This window comes from Eleutherodactylus coqui, chromosome 11 (assembly GCF_035609145.1).
Source record: "Eleutherodactylus coqui strain aEleCoq1 chromosome 11, aEleCoq1.hap1, whole genome shotgun sequence".
NCBI lineage: Eukaryota > Metazoa > Chordata > Amphibia > Anura > Eleutherodactylidae > Eleutherodactylus > Eleutherodactylus coqui.
Genome location: NC_089847.1, coordinates 7,542,683 through 7,558,489, shown reverse-complemented (window position 1 = coordinate 7,558,489; position 15,807 = coordinate 7,542,683). Strand labels below are relative to the sequence as shown.

At 52.4% G+C, this 15,807-nt stretch overlaps 1 protein-coding gene across 3 annotated transcripts in view; it reads left to right on the top strand.

The window, feature by feature from the left end:
- The window catches only part of FHOD1 (formin homology 2 domain containing 1), a 131,746-nt gene that overhangs the window by 79,452 nt on the left and 36,487 nt on the right, over positions 1–15,807 (top strand). For all 3 annotated transcript variants that reach the window (XM_066583139.1, XM_066583137.1, XM_066583138.1), the window contains exons 3-9: positions 996–1,060; positions 1,317–1,384; positions 4,567–4,672; positions 4,808–4,902; positions 5,035–5,146; positions 6,317–6,411; positions 13,397–13,540. In XM_066583139.1, the coding sequence (XP_066439236.1) occupies positions 996–1,060; positions 1,317–1,384; positions 4,567–4,672; positions 4,808–4,902; positions 5,035–5,146; positions 6,317–6,411; positions 13,397–13,540 (685 nt within the window). The remainder of the gene's footprint in view (positions 1–995; positions 1,061–1,316; positions 1,385–4,566; positions 4,673–4,807; positions 4,903–5,034; positions 5,147–6,316; positions 6,412–13,396; positions 13,541–15,807) is intronic.

The following is a 15,807-nucleotide window of genomic DNA, read 5'->3' as shown; positions in this document are numbered from 1 at the left end:
GAGCGGAGAGCCGAGCAGCGGGGAGAGGCGAGTATATGCCGGTCAGGTGTGTTACTGCATAAAACAACTCGGACAACCCCTTTAATTTTACACCTTGGTGGCAGTGGGGTGATGCTCACCTCCTGACCGCCTGCTCTCCCCCACCGCCGCTGGTCTTCATTTACAACCGCTGCAGCGGTCACCTGTGTGCAATGTCCTTGCAGCAGCTGTATACAGGATCCAGCAGCGAAGTCACAGGTCACATGACCCCACTGGTACGAAGAAGTGGAGCATTGTCGGACAGGTAAGTATATGCCAAATGGACCGCGGACAGCAGGGTGGGCTACTGGAGGTATAAAAGATTCAGAAAACCATTGCCGAAACGCTGCAGTTTTTCGGTAGGGCAAATACTGTGGATTTTCTACGGTCACAGCATCGTAACGCCAGCTGCGATTTTGCTGCAGAAATTTCACATCAAAACTGCAGCATTTCTGCACCGCGCGAACGCTCCCTTAAAGGGGCATTATGAGAAATTTGCTGCTGGTTTCCCGACCGCCTCGCCAAGTGTTACGGAAACGGCGCAGTGCTCTGTGCTACACTGTCTCTGTTACAGCCATTCACTTCAGTGGGAGTTATGGAAACTGCATAAGGCTGCCACGCGTGGCTGTTACCGTAGCGCCCGACAAGGCGGTCATGGGACCAGCTGAGCTGGGGGTACCTCTTTAAGTCTTTACAGGCTTTGGACGTAAACTGGAATGCTCACATTCACTGACAGCAAGCAGAGAAGTATTTCAAATCTATTCTTGTGCTTTCTCTCCTATGGATCATCTGCATTGTGCTGCTTTTGCTGCACAGTTATATTTGGGAGCCTCGGGTGACACCAATATGGCTGCTGTTCGTATATGAAGGGGCATCCTGGGACCTGTAGTTCTACAAAGGCTGCCGTATATTGTACTGCTGCAGTGTAACCACGTTGGCTTTTATTGTAATTCATGGGAATCCTATTTGTTTTCCAGCAAAGGCAGACGGCCGACGCTGATCCTCCGGACGCAGCTGTCAGTGCGAGTCCACGCCATCCTAGGTAAGTCAGCCATTAAATAACAGCGGACGGAGACTTGGCCTCCCCTCCGCTGGATTAGTATATACAGATGTTCAGACTCCTGGAGGACGATGCGGGGCAGCCGCTGACTTACGATCCTCTAATATTAGCGCCGCGGCTCCCAGACTGCCGTGTCGCGGGGGGAATAACCGGGGGAGGAGTTAGGATGTGAAATCCTCGGCGCAGGATGGAATCTGTGACGCGGCGCCTAATCGTTTTTTTCTTTCTGCTCTCACAGAAAAGTTATACAATTCCAATGGCCCCGAGTTACGCCGGTCGCTCTTCTCACTCAAGCAGCTCTTCCAGGTAGGACTTTTCTACTGAACGTTTATTTTTGTGGTTGGGAAATGTGACCACCCCCCCCCCGCTGCGACTATAATGCAGTCCAGATGTATCCCCTGTGCAGTGGCGGTACAGGATCCCGAGTGTCAGCGCCTCGTTATCCTGTCCCCCCTCATGTGTCATTGTCCTGCACACCTAAGTGTCAACTTGTCGTTTTCCCATCCCCCAAGTGTCAGTGTGTTATTGCCTTGTCCCTGAAGTGTCATTCCCCTGTACCCCCAGGTATCAGCGAGTCATTGTCCAACCCCCCACCCGCCAAGTGTGAGTGTCCTGTATCTCGAGTGTCAATGTCAGTCCTGTACCTTGAGTGTCAGAATGTCATGGTGTCCTGCTGCCCTCCAAGGATCGGGAGCTTCTACTGTCCCCCCAAGGCTCAGGGTGTCCTGCCTCCCTTCAGCTTTTAGGTGACCTGACACCCTTCCCAAGGCTTGAGGTGTTCTAGTACCCCTTCTTCCCCAAGGCTCAAGGTGTCTTGCCGCCACTTCTTCCCCAAGGCTCAAGGTGTCTTGCCGCCACTTCTTCCCCAAGGCTCGAGGTGTCTTGCCGCCACTTCTTCCCCAAGGCTCGAGGTGTCTTGCCGCCACTTCTTCCCCAAGGCTCGAGGTGTCTTGCCGCCACTTCTTCCCCAAGGCTCGAGGTGTCTTGCCGCCACTTCTTCCCCAAGGTTCGAGGTGTCTTGCCGCCACTTCTTCCCCAAGGCTCGAGGTGTCTTGCCGCCACTTCTTCCCCAAGGCTCGAGGTGTCTTGCCGCCACTTCTTCCCCAAGGCTCGAGGTGTCTTGCCGCCACTTCTTCCCCAAGGCTTGAGGTGTCTTGCCGCCACTTCTTCCCGAAGGCTCGAGGTGTCTTGCCGCCACTATTTCCCCAAGGCTCGAGGTGTCTTGTCGCCCCTTCTTCCCCAAGGCTCGAGGTGTCTTGTCGCCCCTTCTTCCCCAAGGCTCGAGGTGTCCTGCCGCCAATTCCCCCCTCCCCAAGGCTCGAGGTGTCCTGCCGCCCCTTCCTCTTCCCCAAGGCTCGAGGTGTCCTGCCGCCCCTTCCTCTTCCCCAAGGCTCGAGGTGTCCTGCCGCCCCTTCCTCTTCCCCAAGGCTCGAGGTGTCCTGCCGCCCCTTCCTCTTCCCCAAGGCTCGAGGTGTCCTGCCGCCCCTTCCTCTTCCCCAAGGCTCGAGGTGTCCTGCCGCCCCTTCCTCTTCCCCAAGGCTCGAGGTGTCCTGCCGCCCCTTCCTCTTCCCCAAGGCTCGAGGTGTCCTGCCGCCCCTTCCTCTTCCCCAAGGCTCGAGGTGTCCTGCCGCCCCTTCCTCTTCCCCAAGGCTCGAGGTGTCCTGCCGCCCCTTCCTCTTCCCCAAGGCTCGAGGTGTCCTGCCGCCCCTTCCTCTTCCCCAAGGCTCGAGGTGTCCTGCCGCCCCTTCCTCTTCCCCAAGGCTCGAGGTGTCCTGCCGCCCCTTCCTCTTCCCCAAGGCTCGAGGTGTCCTGCCGCCCCTTCCTCTTCCCCAAGGCTCGAGGTGTCCTGCCGCCCCTTCCTCTTCCCCAAGGCTCGAGGTGTCCTGCCGCCCCTTCCTCTTCCCCAAGGTTCGAGGTGTCCTGCCGCCCCTTCCTCTTCCCCAAGGTTCGAGGTGTCCTGCCGCCCCTTTCTCTTCCCCAAGGTTCGAGGTGTCCTGCCGCCCCTTCCTCTCCCCCAAGGTTCGAGGTGTCCTGCCGCCCCTTCCTCTCCCCCAAGGTTCGAGGTGTCCTGCCGCCCCTTCCTCTCCCCCAAGGTTCGAGGTGTCCTGCCGCCCCTTCCTCTCCCCCAAGGTTAGAGGTGTCCTGCCGCCCCTTCCTCTCCCCCAAGGTTCGAGGTGTCCTGCCGCCCCTTCCTCTCCCCCAAGGTTCGAGGTGTCCTGCCGCCCCTTCCTCTCCCCCAAGGTTCGAGGTGTCCTGCCGCCCCTTCCTCTCCCCCAAGGTTCCAGGTGTCCTGCCCCCCTCTTCCCCAAGGTTCGAGGTGTCCTGCCCCCCTCTTCCCCGAGGTTCGAGGTGTCCTGCCCCCCCTCTTCCCCGAGGTTCGAGGTGTCCTGCCCCCCCTTTTCCCCGAGGTTCGAGGTGTCCTGCCCCCCCTTTTCCCCGAGGTTCGAGGTGTCCTGCCCCCCTCTTCCCCGAGGTTCGAGGTGTCCTGCCCCCCCTCTTCCCCGAGGTTCGAGGTGTCCTGCCCCCCTCTTCCCCAAGGTTCGAGGTGTCCTGCCCCCCCTTTCCCAAAGGTTCGAGGTGTCCTGCCCCCCTCTTCCCCAAGGTTCGAGGTGTCCTGCCCCCCTCTTCCCCAAGGTTCGAGGTGCCCTGCCCCCCTCTTCCCCAAGGTTCGAGGTGCCCTGCCCCCCTCTTCCCCAAGGTTCGTGGTGCCCTGCCCCCCTCTTCCCCAAGGTTCGAGGTGCCCTGCCCCCCTCTTCCCCAAGGTTCGAGGTGCCCTGCCCCCCTCTTCCCCAAGGTTCGAGGTGTCCTGCCCCCCTCTTCCCCAAGGTTCGAGGTGTCCTGCCCCCCTCTTCCCCAAGGTTCGAGGTGCCCTGCCCCCCTGTTCCCCAAGGTTCGAGGTGCCCTGCCCCCCTCTTCCCCAAGGTTCGAGGTGTCCTGCCCCCCTCTTCCCCAAGGTTCGAGGTGTCCTGCCCCCCTCTTCCCCAAGGTTCGAGGTGTCCTGCCCCCCTCTTCCCCAAGGTTCGAGGTGTCCTGCCCCCCTCTTCCTCAAGGTTCGAGGTGTCCTGCCCCCCTCTTCCCCAAGGTTCGAGGTGTCCTGCCCCCCTCTTCCCCAAGGCTCGAGGTGTCCTGCTGCCCCCCTCTTCCCCAAGGCTTGAGGTGTCCTGCCGCCCCTTCCTCTTTCCCAGGGTTCGAGGTGCCCTGCCGCCCCTTCCCCCTCCACCAAGGTCCGAGGTGTTCTGCCGCCCCTTCTTCCCCCTCTAAGGCTCGAGGTGTCCTGCCGCCCCTTCCTCTTCCCCAGGGTTCGAGGTGTCCTCTTGTCTTGCCGCCCTCCTAAGGATCAGGGTGTCATTATTCTGTCCCCCCATTCACTGAAACTTCACTTTTAAGAATACATTACGCACATGGTATTGGGTTGAGGCACTACAAGCTCCAGCATGCCATCTCTGACCTTCCATGTATTACCGACGCTAACCTCATTTCTTTCATAGGAAGACAAAGATCTGGTGCCGGAGTTTGTGAACTCGGAGGGGCTGACATGTCTCATCAAGGTCGGGGCTGAGGCTGACCAGAACTACCAAAACTACATCCTTAGGGGTAAGTACAGGGGGGTAAGCAGCCTGCGGGCGCCCCGAGATGTCCAGTCTGGGGAAAGCAGCGGCTATGTAGCATCTGGCACATCATGACGATGATGATGATGATGACGCGCTGACGCGTTGTGTTTGCTTGCAGCGTTGAGTCAGATCATGCTCTTTGTGGATGGGATGAATGGAGTGATAAACCACAATGAGACGGTGCAGTGGTTGTACACGCTCTGCGGCAGTCCGGTGAGTCTCTAACATCCCGGCATCCACAATACTTTACACTTCATCACTGTTCTGTTTCCCTTAAACATTAACCCATAAAACGCAGCAGATCCTGAAGCGCTGGGTCCTAACTCTCCTCCTCTGTCCCCGCAGTACCGCCTGGTGGTGAAGACGGCCCTCAAACTGCTGATCGTGTTTGTGGAGTACGCCGAATCCAATGCGCCTCTCCTTATCAAAGCCGTGAATACCGTGGATCAGAACCGGGGTGAGTCGGCCTCTCCGCTCTTCTACCTTGGCAGCTGCGACTATTGCACAGTCGGTGGCTCCAACATCTGCAGGACTCATGTCTGGCTCGTACTGTGTCAGGTGCCGGAGAACATCCAGGGCCGCCCAGATCTCCACATCTGCTGTTTACGCCGTCCTCTCTTAACCCCTAGTAAATACCAGTTACAGGACGTATAGGGCCATTAACCCCTTCACTCCCCAGGAGGTACATTTACATCCCAGGTGTGTCGGATTTGTATGGACGGGGATCCATACACAGTGGGTGCTGGCTGTCTCTGACAGCTGACATGTGCCCGCTACATTGTTTCCGCTGATCGCGCTTTTAACCCTTCTGACGGCATTTACATGCCGCAGATCGCGATTTGGGGGTCCAGAACAGCCACAAATGAGATTACGAGGTGCCATAAAGTTGTCATGGCAGCCTGGGGCCAATTTGGTAGCTGGCCTGTCGGAACGCAGTATAGCGTAATACTATGGTATTGCATTATACTGTGAGCGATCAGACGATCACAAGTTCAAGTTGTGGGGACTGTAAAAAGGAGAAAATGGGAAGTTACGCATATTTGGTATCGCTGCGTCCGTAAAAGTTCGGTCTATGAAAGTGATGCGTTACTTAACCCGCAAGTTTGGTGTCCAAGAAAAAAAAAATTTATAAAAAGCAATCAAAAAGTCGTATATATATATAGCAAGATGGTAGCCATAGAAGCTACAAGACGGCCTGTGAAAAACGAGCCTTCACACACTACGTCAATGGAAGAATAAAGTGATGGCGGCCAGAAGATGGCGGCAGAAAATAGTCCTATTTTTTTTCCAAAGATATAATATTTTTTAAACGCAGTACGGCAAAAACAAAAAAACTATAACTTTGGTATCGTCGTAATTGTGCTGACCCACAGAATACAGCGATTGCGTTATTTTTGCCACAGTGTGTACATCCCAAAAACAAGGAACTCGTCCCACAAACAACGCCAAGCGGACCGCGATGGATAAAGACGAGTTGGGATGTGTTGAAAGTGGGGAGGAAAAATAAAAAGTGAAAACAAAAAATGGTCCGCGTTCATTAAGGGGTTAAACATCACCCATAGAGCGTGGGCTGCGATGCCTATATACGGTGTATCCGCTTATACAGAGTCTCTTGTTTTACCCCCAGGGAACAACCCGTGGTCAAACCTCATCGATATTCTGGAAGAGAAGAATGGCGCCGACTCGGAGCTGCTAGTGTTTGCCATGACCCTCATCAACAAGGTAAGAGTGAAGGGATGGCCATGGGTAGAGCATGTATGGGGTCACGAGCTGATCACTGGCACAAGCATTGGCACCTGTGAATGTGCTCACCCCCAGGTTATTGCTGAGCCTTGGCATGACGAACATTGAGTATTCCTTAGCAGTATGGCATCTCCTGGGCTGATCCTCCCCATCCAGCGCCCTCAGACAGCCCTCAAACGCATTGTTCCTGGCACATATGGTACTCCTGCATGCCCACCAGCACTCTGCACTATGAATTAGTATCTTCACCCTGGTAGACTGGCATTATACAGAACCCATCGATGTGCCCGCACTGCAGGCATCACATGTCTTATGTGCCCATGCACCACTGAGCCGGGTCATAAGGTAAAATCCATCTATCCAATCCCCCTGTTGCCTTCCACGCAGCTTAGGGCTCATTCACACGGGGGTATCTTTGGTCCTTATTACGGACAGCATAGAACACCATTGGGGTATTGGTCCTCCTTGCTTTTTTTTTTTTTAAACCGCGTCCGCACCAAATACACCGTAACAACGCTTCATATTTCACGAAAATTGCGCACGCTCATGTGGAGGATCTCATAGTGATGACGTGGTTTTCCGAGACTCGGATATCCTCAGGGTAGTCATCAACATCAGATTCGGATGGTCTGCCGCTTGGGACCAATCAATGGTTTGAAGAGGCTGCGGCACGCACATAACCACAATCGTATTCATCAGTCACATGACCTGAGAGCAGTTTACTCCCATTCAGAATAATGGGCCGGAGTTGCTATACGGTGTGCAGCACACATGGCAAACTTAAAGTCCGTAGGCCAAGTCTGGCCGTGAAGCAACCCAACAGCATTCCACTCACCCAGCCTGCATCTCGGGTCCAGCAGAGTCTATGATCGCTGACCTCTTCCCTCCTGGTGTCTGTGTGTGCCGTCCTGGACCTGCAGGCTGGGTAAGTAGATTGACTATAGGGATGCTGTCTGGCCAGAGCCCAATAGGGGGGAGTCGCTAATACTACTATGAGGGTCACTTATTACTACTGGGGTCAGTATAGGGAACACTATTACTATTGGGGTTACTATTATTGCTGGGGTCCCTATTACTACTGGGGTAACTATGGGGGGTCCCTATTACTACTGAGGTAACTGCTGGGGTCCCTATTACTACTGAGGTAACTGCTGGGGTACCTATTACTACTGAGGTAACTGCTGGGGTCCCTATTGCTGCTGGGGTAACTGCGGTGGTCACTATTATTCCAGGGGTCCCTATTATTGCTGGGGTACCTATTACTACTGGCGTAACTATGGGGGGCCCTATTACTACTGGCGTAACTATGGGGGGCCCTATTACTACTGGCGTAACTATGGGGGTCCCTATTACTACTGGCGTAACTATGGGGGTTCCTATTACTACTGGACTAACTATGGGGGTCCCTATTACTACTGGACTAACTATGGGGGTCCCTATTACTACTGGACTAACTATGGGGGTCCCTATTACTACTGGACTAACTATGGGGGTCCCTATTACTACTGGACTAACTATGGGGGTCCCTATTACTACTGGACTAACTATGGGGGTCCCTATTACTACTGGACTAACTATGGGGTCCCTATTACTACTGGCGTAACTATGGGGGTCCCTATTACTACTGGCGTAACTATGGGGGTCCCTATTACTACTGGCGTAACTATGGGGGTCCCTATTACTGCTGGGGTAACTATGGGGCTCACTATTACTGCTGGGGTAACTGTGGGGGGTCACTATTACTGTTGGGGTAACTGCGGGGGTCCCTGTTATTGCTGGGGTCCCTATTATTGCTGGGGTCCCTATTATTGCTAGGGTAACTATGGGGGTCACTATTACTATACAGTCTTTACAATCAGCTTTTTGAAGGCACCCATAAGGCTGATGTGGCCCTCGCTGACACCCTGCAGTATACGGTGCTGTGGCTGCGCACTCGTCTGAGCACCGCCGCCATGTCAAACAGCTGATCAGTGTGGATGCGGAGTTGTGTAGACCCATTAATCTGGTATTGCTGACCTATCTAGAGGCCACCAACACCTCTGATATCAGCGATCTGTGTAATATATGGGTCTATCGCATGTTGCGCTACGCTGTCTGTCTCCGATTAGCTCTGCAGCGCGGTCCGCTGACGCTCCATTACTATAGTGAGACCACACTGCAGCCCCCGACTAATGTGTAACGTGCTGCAGACCCCCATAGAGCGAGACTTACATATCTGGCAACATATGAAACGGCTCTCCTATTTGTGGAGCAATTAGAATCCAGACAAAAGTTCCCCGCTTTGTTGTCAATCCAGACAACCTGGCACGTGGCGCGGCGCGAGCGTGGCGCCATTTATTATCATTATGAGGGAGCTCCTTGTGAGTCGGGGGAACATCGTGTTCTTCAGAGGACGGTGGAATAACCGCAACCCTGTCTGCCTTGATATAGATGGTATCTGTAGAGGCCGCGGGTCCCGCGAACCGCGCCAAAGGAGACCGTAGGTGTAACGACATGGACTCAAAAACAAAGTACATCAGCAAGCAGCGCATCGCCAACTGCAAGGCTTGTTGTCAGCAAATTGGGACATTCTCTTGGGAAGCACCTTCACCCAATACTTGTCAGAGCTGAGGGTTTGTTACAGTTGTATCCAGTCTAGACACTTTGATCTCAGCAGCCCGGACTGATACATTGTTCCTGCGATGATACGCTGTAACAGATTATCGAGATGGGAAAAAGATTGGCGCTGCCGAGGCCGTGTTCACATTTGTGTTCGGACATAACAGAATGACGCCTGACGGATCCCACTGAGCCCATCCGGCTTCCATCATAACCCCCAACGTTTTCCTGGATGAAGGGGCAGAGCATGCTGAGATTTTGCGCCAAATCTGCACTGAAGGACTCATTCACAGGCGCTAAATATGCATTATATTACACGTATAATAGAGAGTGAAGACAACCCACTGACTTCAATTTGTTAATTCACATGCGTATTTTTCACGCAATTTTCAGTTCAGTGAAAAATAATGCAGCGTGTTATACTGGAGTCCATATTACGGCCAAAATAGCCCATCGAAGTCAATGGAAATGCAGAAATACACATAATACCCGCCCTGCAAATCAGCGGGGCCCATACCTAGAACATGTGAAAAACCTGATGCAATAAAAAGGCAACCCACACAGAATGCGCAGAGTTACGGTCCGTGAATACACTGCGTACACCCCGTGTGAATGAGCCCCAAGGATCAGAACGGACGCCGATGATGAACAAGGCCTAATTTGTTCAGCCCACAGAAGATTGTCTAGACGGGATACATTGTAACTAGAGATGAGCGAGCACGCTCGGATAAGGTGGTTACTCTAGCGAGCATCGCTCTTCTCGAGTAACTGCATTCTCGTCTGAGCAGGCTCGGGGGCAGGGGGAGAGAGAGATCTCTCCTCCCCCCCCGCTCACCCCCTTCCCCACCTTATCCGAGCGTGCTCGCTCATCTCTGTGAGAAGTATTGGGCCTGTGCAGGTTTTTTCAGTCTTTAGATGTAAACAAAGTTCTTATTCACTGACAGCAAGCAGAGATCTTGTAAATTGTGAGGATTTAAAATGGCGATTGTGTTTGAAAGTAACAGAACGTTAATGGGTTGTTCCCAACTTGGTCAAATATGGCTGATGTTGGAGCACCGCTGATTACGGGGAGCCAAGCGTGGCTGAGCTAGCTCTTTCTGTAACTTCCATAGAAGTCAACGGGAATTGTACGGACAGCGTAGAACAGCGCGCTGCACTGCTTCTGGCGCTCCGGAGTTATGGCGGCAGCAAAGCTAACTGCGATACACGGTGTGCGTAATGTCTGTTGACTTCTACGGGGGTCTGGGAAACACTAAGCGCTGCACTACTCTTATCTCCGTCCTCCCACCCGCTCGCTGCCGCCACCTTCAGGATGACTGGGGCCCTATCTGAAGATACATGCGGTCCCAGAAGTGGGACTTGTAGCTAGCGGACCTTTATGGCGTATTCTTTAGTTTGTACCTCTTATCGTTATTGGGGGGGAGCTTCCATGGCACAGTGCCACACCGCGCAGCAGGTTGTATGTTCACCCCGCAGTCTCTCATCGCGACATTTCTCACCCCATATCTGGTGATCTCATGCAGTCAGACTAAATGACAAAATCAGACCCTGTCATCGCGTCACGTGACCGATGCGCCGCGCTCACACCATATGTTTTATAGCGGAGCCGTCACCTCATCAGAGGCCGCGCTCGCACCCTATTGTATTTTACATCTTCAGTCTGCAGAGCTGGGACGGCGTCCATCAGCTGCAGCCAACACGATAAAACATCCAAGACGCCGAATACCAAACGCAGAAGACGAGCCGAACTTAAAGGGGAAACCCCACCGCTACTTAAAGGGCAGCAACAGCGCGTATTACCAGAGCGCGTCAGCGGGAAACAACTTAACCCCTTAAGGACGGGTCTGTTTGGGCGTGAGGACGCAACCATTTTTTGAGGATTTTCATCACCACTTTTCAAAAGCCGTGACTTCCATGTTTCCGTCTCCATCGCAGTAGGAGGGGCTTGTTCACTGCCTGGCGAGCTGCAGTCCTTATTGGTACATTTTGGAGTATGTGGAACGTCTGCCATGTTTGTTTCGTCTCTTTCACGGTTCGCAGCATTTGCTTCGGGATGTAAATGAGAACCTTTCTGCAGGTCGGTACAATAACTTCATCCTCCCACGGACGGTGCTCGGCGAGGGCTTGTCGTTCGCGTGATGTGCGATAGTTTTTGTTGGGACCATTTTGGGGTACATACGGCTTTGCTGATCCCTTTTATTGCATTTTTTTGACTCCACTTTTTTGGGGCGTTTTTGTACAGTTTTTGCAAGAAAACGTGATCTGAAATAGGTTACATTTTAGGAACGTCGTTTTTTTTTTACTATTTTTATTTTTTCTTACCTTTTTTATGACCCTGTAAAATTTCAACCTCATGATCACACCAATAATACACCGCACCGCACCGCACTGTACTGCGGCGTGTTATTTTCGGTTATTTTGAAAACCATGGCAATCCATCGGGCTTTCGCGATCGGCTGTCAGAGGGCCAGTGACCTGACAGGTGGAGCTCCCTCCGTGTTAACTCCATACATACCATGATCAGCATTGATCGCAGCCTGTCGGGGTCTAACGGCAGGTAGCGGTGTTCTCCGATTGAATACCCCGATGCAAGTCAATGAGGGTTAATCTGTCTGTAATCTGCGCATAATGCGGGACCATTCCTCCTGCTGCGGGTGGCGTGCGTCCTGCTCCTGAGCCCAAATGCCATACGTGATGGACATGGGGCGGGAAGGGTGTAAAGGGGTGTTCTCATACAGTGATGGTATGTGGCCATAACTTTGACTGTTGGGGGCCCGACGTCTGGGACATCCGCCCATCCTGGGAATTATGTTGTTGGGCTTTCTTTTTTTGCACTCCTATTCTGCGCAAAAATCCACTTACTTTTTGCATCCAATTGGAATCTGCGCCGAACCTCAAACAGCCGAGGTCTGAAGAAAAGAAATAGAGATCTCTGTTCTTGACGCGGACTGGGGCTGATTCACATACGGATAGGAGGCATCTACAAATGAAAATCTGTGTCTGTAATTCTCCATTCCTGCATGGATTTCCATCTGCATTACATTCAGCACCGTACCTGCACAGCGGCGCCCCACCCACAGCATAGAGGAACTGCAACAAGCGGATGCGGCCGGCCACGGCTCTCTGCACAGCCTGCAGACAAGTAGCGCCGCCATGCAGGAAGAGCTGCGGAGGAGATATGGCACCGAATCAGAGCTGCAGCCCCTTCATTCTCGGTAGTCGAGGTGGGCTCAGAAGTTAGACCCCAACAATCATAAACTGATACCATATCCTAGTATATTTTGAGTTGGGAATACCCCTTTAAATTAACCCTTAAAGAGGTGTTCACATCTCTTTCTTTGCAACTTTTATGGCATTTGCAAAATATATGCCAGAAAACTCTGCCCCGTGCTTGTTCCACTTGTTGGGAGCCGCACCTGTCTTGAGTTAGGGCCCCTCGCCACCCTGAATGTGGTAGTCGGAAGGCCAGAAATGGCGAATACCCTGCACTACATTGTTTCCATAACTCCCATAGTAGTCAATGTGAGTTTTGCAAACAGCATAGCACAACTAGCTACAATGTTTCAATACTCAAGAAGAACAATGTAGAGCGCCGCGCTTCATCGTTTCTGTAACTTCCATTGACTTCTAGGGGAGTTGCTGCTTAGTTGTGCTACCTATTTCTGTCATCCTGGATGCTTTATAATCCATGTTGTTCCCCGAGATAAAAGCACCCCTTTAATGTCCTTCCCATCATGCCTCAGGCTGGAGCACAGAGTTCATCTTCTATGGACAATGGGAGGAGCTTTCTCCTGGACTCACTGTCGCCCCCTGCTGATTAGTGCGCTGCAATTGTACCTATAAATGGCAGGATACACCGCTCTGGATTTTTGGACCATTAGGATATATCCCTGTTAGCGGCCATTGCCAACACTAGTCCAAAGCACTATTGAGCAGAGTAACCATAGAGTCCAAAAGAACAGCGCCCCACAGTGGCCAAGTTACCATGAAGTGCTATACAACCCTTCATTCAGTGGTTATCCTGTACAGGTCCGTGCACAGAACGTTCCTTGCTAATACTCCACCCGTGCTAAGCACCCCTCCCAGCCGACCGGACCAGAACTGGCTTCCCGCTGTGTGTTTGGCGCTGTGCATGGATGTGATATGTGCTGATAATTCTCGGAGCTTCTAATCCCGCTGTTGTCTTTTTTAGCAAATCCAATTTTCAGGAAAGCAGGTGAGTGTGACCGTCAGCGGAGCCCTTACTGACCGCCCGCTGTACCTGACCGGGACTCTTTACATCCCCATAGACTAGAGCCTTGGCGGCCGTGGCTTGCGGGTGTCAGAGCGGGCCGGTAACTCACAAGTATGGGTTTTGTTTGCGCAGACGCTGGCGGTTCTCCCGGATCAGGACTCCTTCTATGACGTAGCGGACTCTCTGGAGCAGCAGGGGATGGAGAGGCTCATCCAGCGACACATGAACAACAAGGGGACCGACCCGGACCTCAAGCAGCGGCTGGCTCTGTACGAGGTTAGTCTGCGCTGTTAGGTTACATCTATGGTTTACTCATCACAGCCCCGGCAGACGGTTCCCGCTTGTACTAGTGATGAGTTGTAACACAGGAAGACATCCCACCGCACCTCTCCGTGACGCCAGCTGCCACCACCTCCTTATTACTGACGCCGCATTCCTGACATGCTTTCCATAAATGCAATTCCCAGACAACATTAGTCTAACCCAACTTTTATCAGCTTGCTGTTGGGAATCCTGCGGAACGTCACGTCAGAACGAACGCAGCGCTGCTCGAGGATGCACGGTGGGCGCTCCATTTATTTCAGTGGGGTTAATGGAAATATCTGAGCGCATGCCGCTTGGGTATCTCGGCGGTCCCATTGAAAGTAAATGGAACGTCAGTTTGCATCTGCAACCAACACTCCATGCAGTCTCCTTACTTTTTAGGGTGCAGTAATCCCGCAGTGAGGAGGAGGAGGGTGGGTGGGCTGGGGGGACGCAGGAGCCTTTTGCCAGATTGGTGGGGATCTTGGAGGTGAGACAACCACCGATCAAGTAATGTATTCCCTATCCTGTGGGTAGGGGACCACTTGTAATCTTGGTACAACCCCTTTAAGCTGCTCCCTCCAAATACCTCTAAGTACCATCCTCCTGCAGCCACCACTAGGGGGAGCTGTTAGGGGTTTACTGCATACTGTTTATACCAAAGTTAGTAATCTGGCACAGGCCCTTCAAGTGTTCACAGTCTGTTCGTTGTTTATGGCCTTGCAGTTTTAGGCAAGCTGTGCGACCGTTAACAACCTACAGGTGGCGAACGCTTAATGCATTACAAGCTGCACAGATGCCCATCACAGCAGGGTCCTTGGTTGCACTGCTGGCGCTACCCAGCCTCGTGGCAAGAACTACGTGGGACTGTACTCTGATGAAAAGTTTAGCAACTTTAGGCCGGGCTCAGACTGACATGCGTACTTGCTGCCAATCCCCATGGGGTGCGTGCGTAATACGTGCCAAGACAATAGCGCATGCTGCGAGTAATACGGATCCAGTCTAGACAATTCTCTGTGAGCGATACACCCTGGACTCCAAAAGGATAGATTTCACCTGCACTGATACATTGTAACAAACTGTCAGGGGGGATTTGTGCTGCTGCTGTATTTGACAGACTGTATACATTGCAGCTAATGATATCCTCTGTCTGAACACGGATAAGAAGGATCCCATTCAGTAACAGTTAGCAGAGATCTTGACAGATATAAAACCTAAAGTATATAGGAAGGATGCAGGAGATTGGATGCCCCTTTAAACTTTTGGCTAGTTGTTACTAATAGTTAGGGCTACAGCCACACGGGGCGGACATGGTCACCACTGCAGAATCTGCAACGTATCGGTGACCTAAAGCCATGGGTTAAATGGGAATTTTGGGATGGATTGTCTGCAGCCCTCATCCCGCTCATTGAAAGGGACGATGGTGAAAATCCGCAGCAAACCCTGATCAGACGTCCGTCGTTCCTGCGCCGTGCGGACGGTCGTTATTAAACTCTCATCCTCCGGCTTCTGCTCTAAACGCTGCAGATTTTCCACATTCACTTCCACTATTGTAAGTCCTCTGTGTTTCTGCCCCGTGTGGCGCTCCCTAGAAGTGCAGTGTATTTAGATCACGGCACGAGAAAACTGGGATTAAGGTTTAAATGGCGTCTTACTTTTTAACCCCTTCTCGATGTGCACCATGCATGTACAGCACACGTCGGGGGTCACGGCACGGATCAGGCTCGGGAGCTGCAGCCCCTCCATAGATGTTGGCGGTCTGTGACAGCCCAGGCATCCTGCACGATTTAATCCATTAGGAGGAGAAAAAAAAGCAATAAGCCATAAATGTGTTTTTTTCCCCCATAAATCACTTCATCTCTAAGAAAGAAAAACAATAAAAAGTTATCAAAAAGTCTTGTGTGTCAAATTAGTACCCATAAAAGCTGCAGGTCGCCTCGCAAAAAGCAATACCGCACACATCTGCATCAACGGAAACATAAAGTAATGGCCGACAGAAGATGGCGGCAGAAAACAAATTGATTTAATCATTTTTATTCTTTAACCCTTTCCAATCCGCCGTCTGACGTCTAAAGACATTCTGATTGAAGCCTGTACAGCTTCTGATGTCGGAAGACATCCGGCAGGGTATTCTTACTTTATATTACTGGCCGCTCTGTTGTCGGGGCCACTTCGGCATGTCACATACTGCAGTACTTGCTCTAGCCAGCAGATGGCGCCATTGTATAATAGCAGAAAGA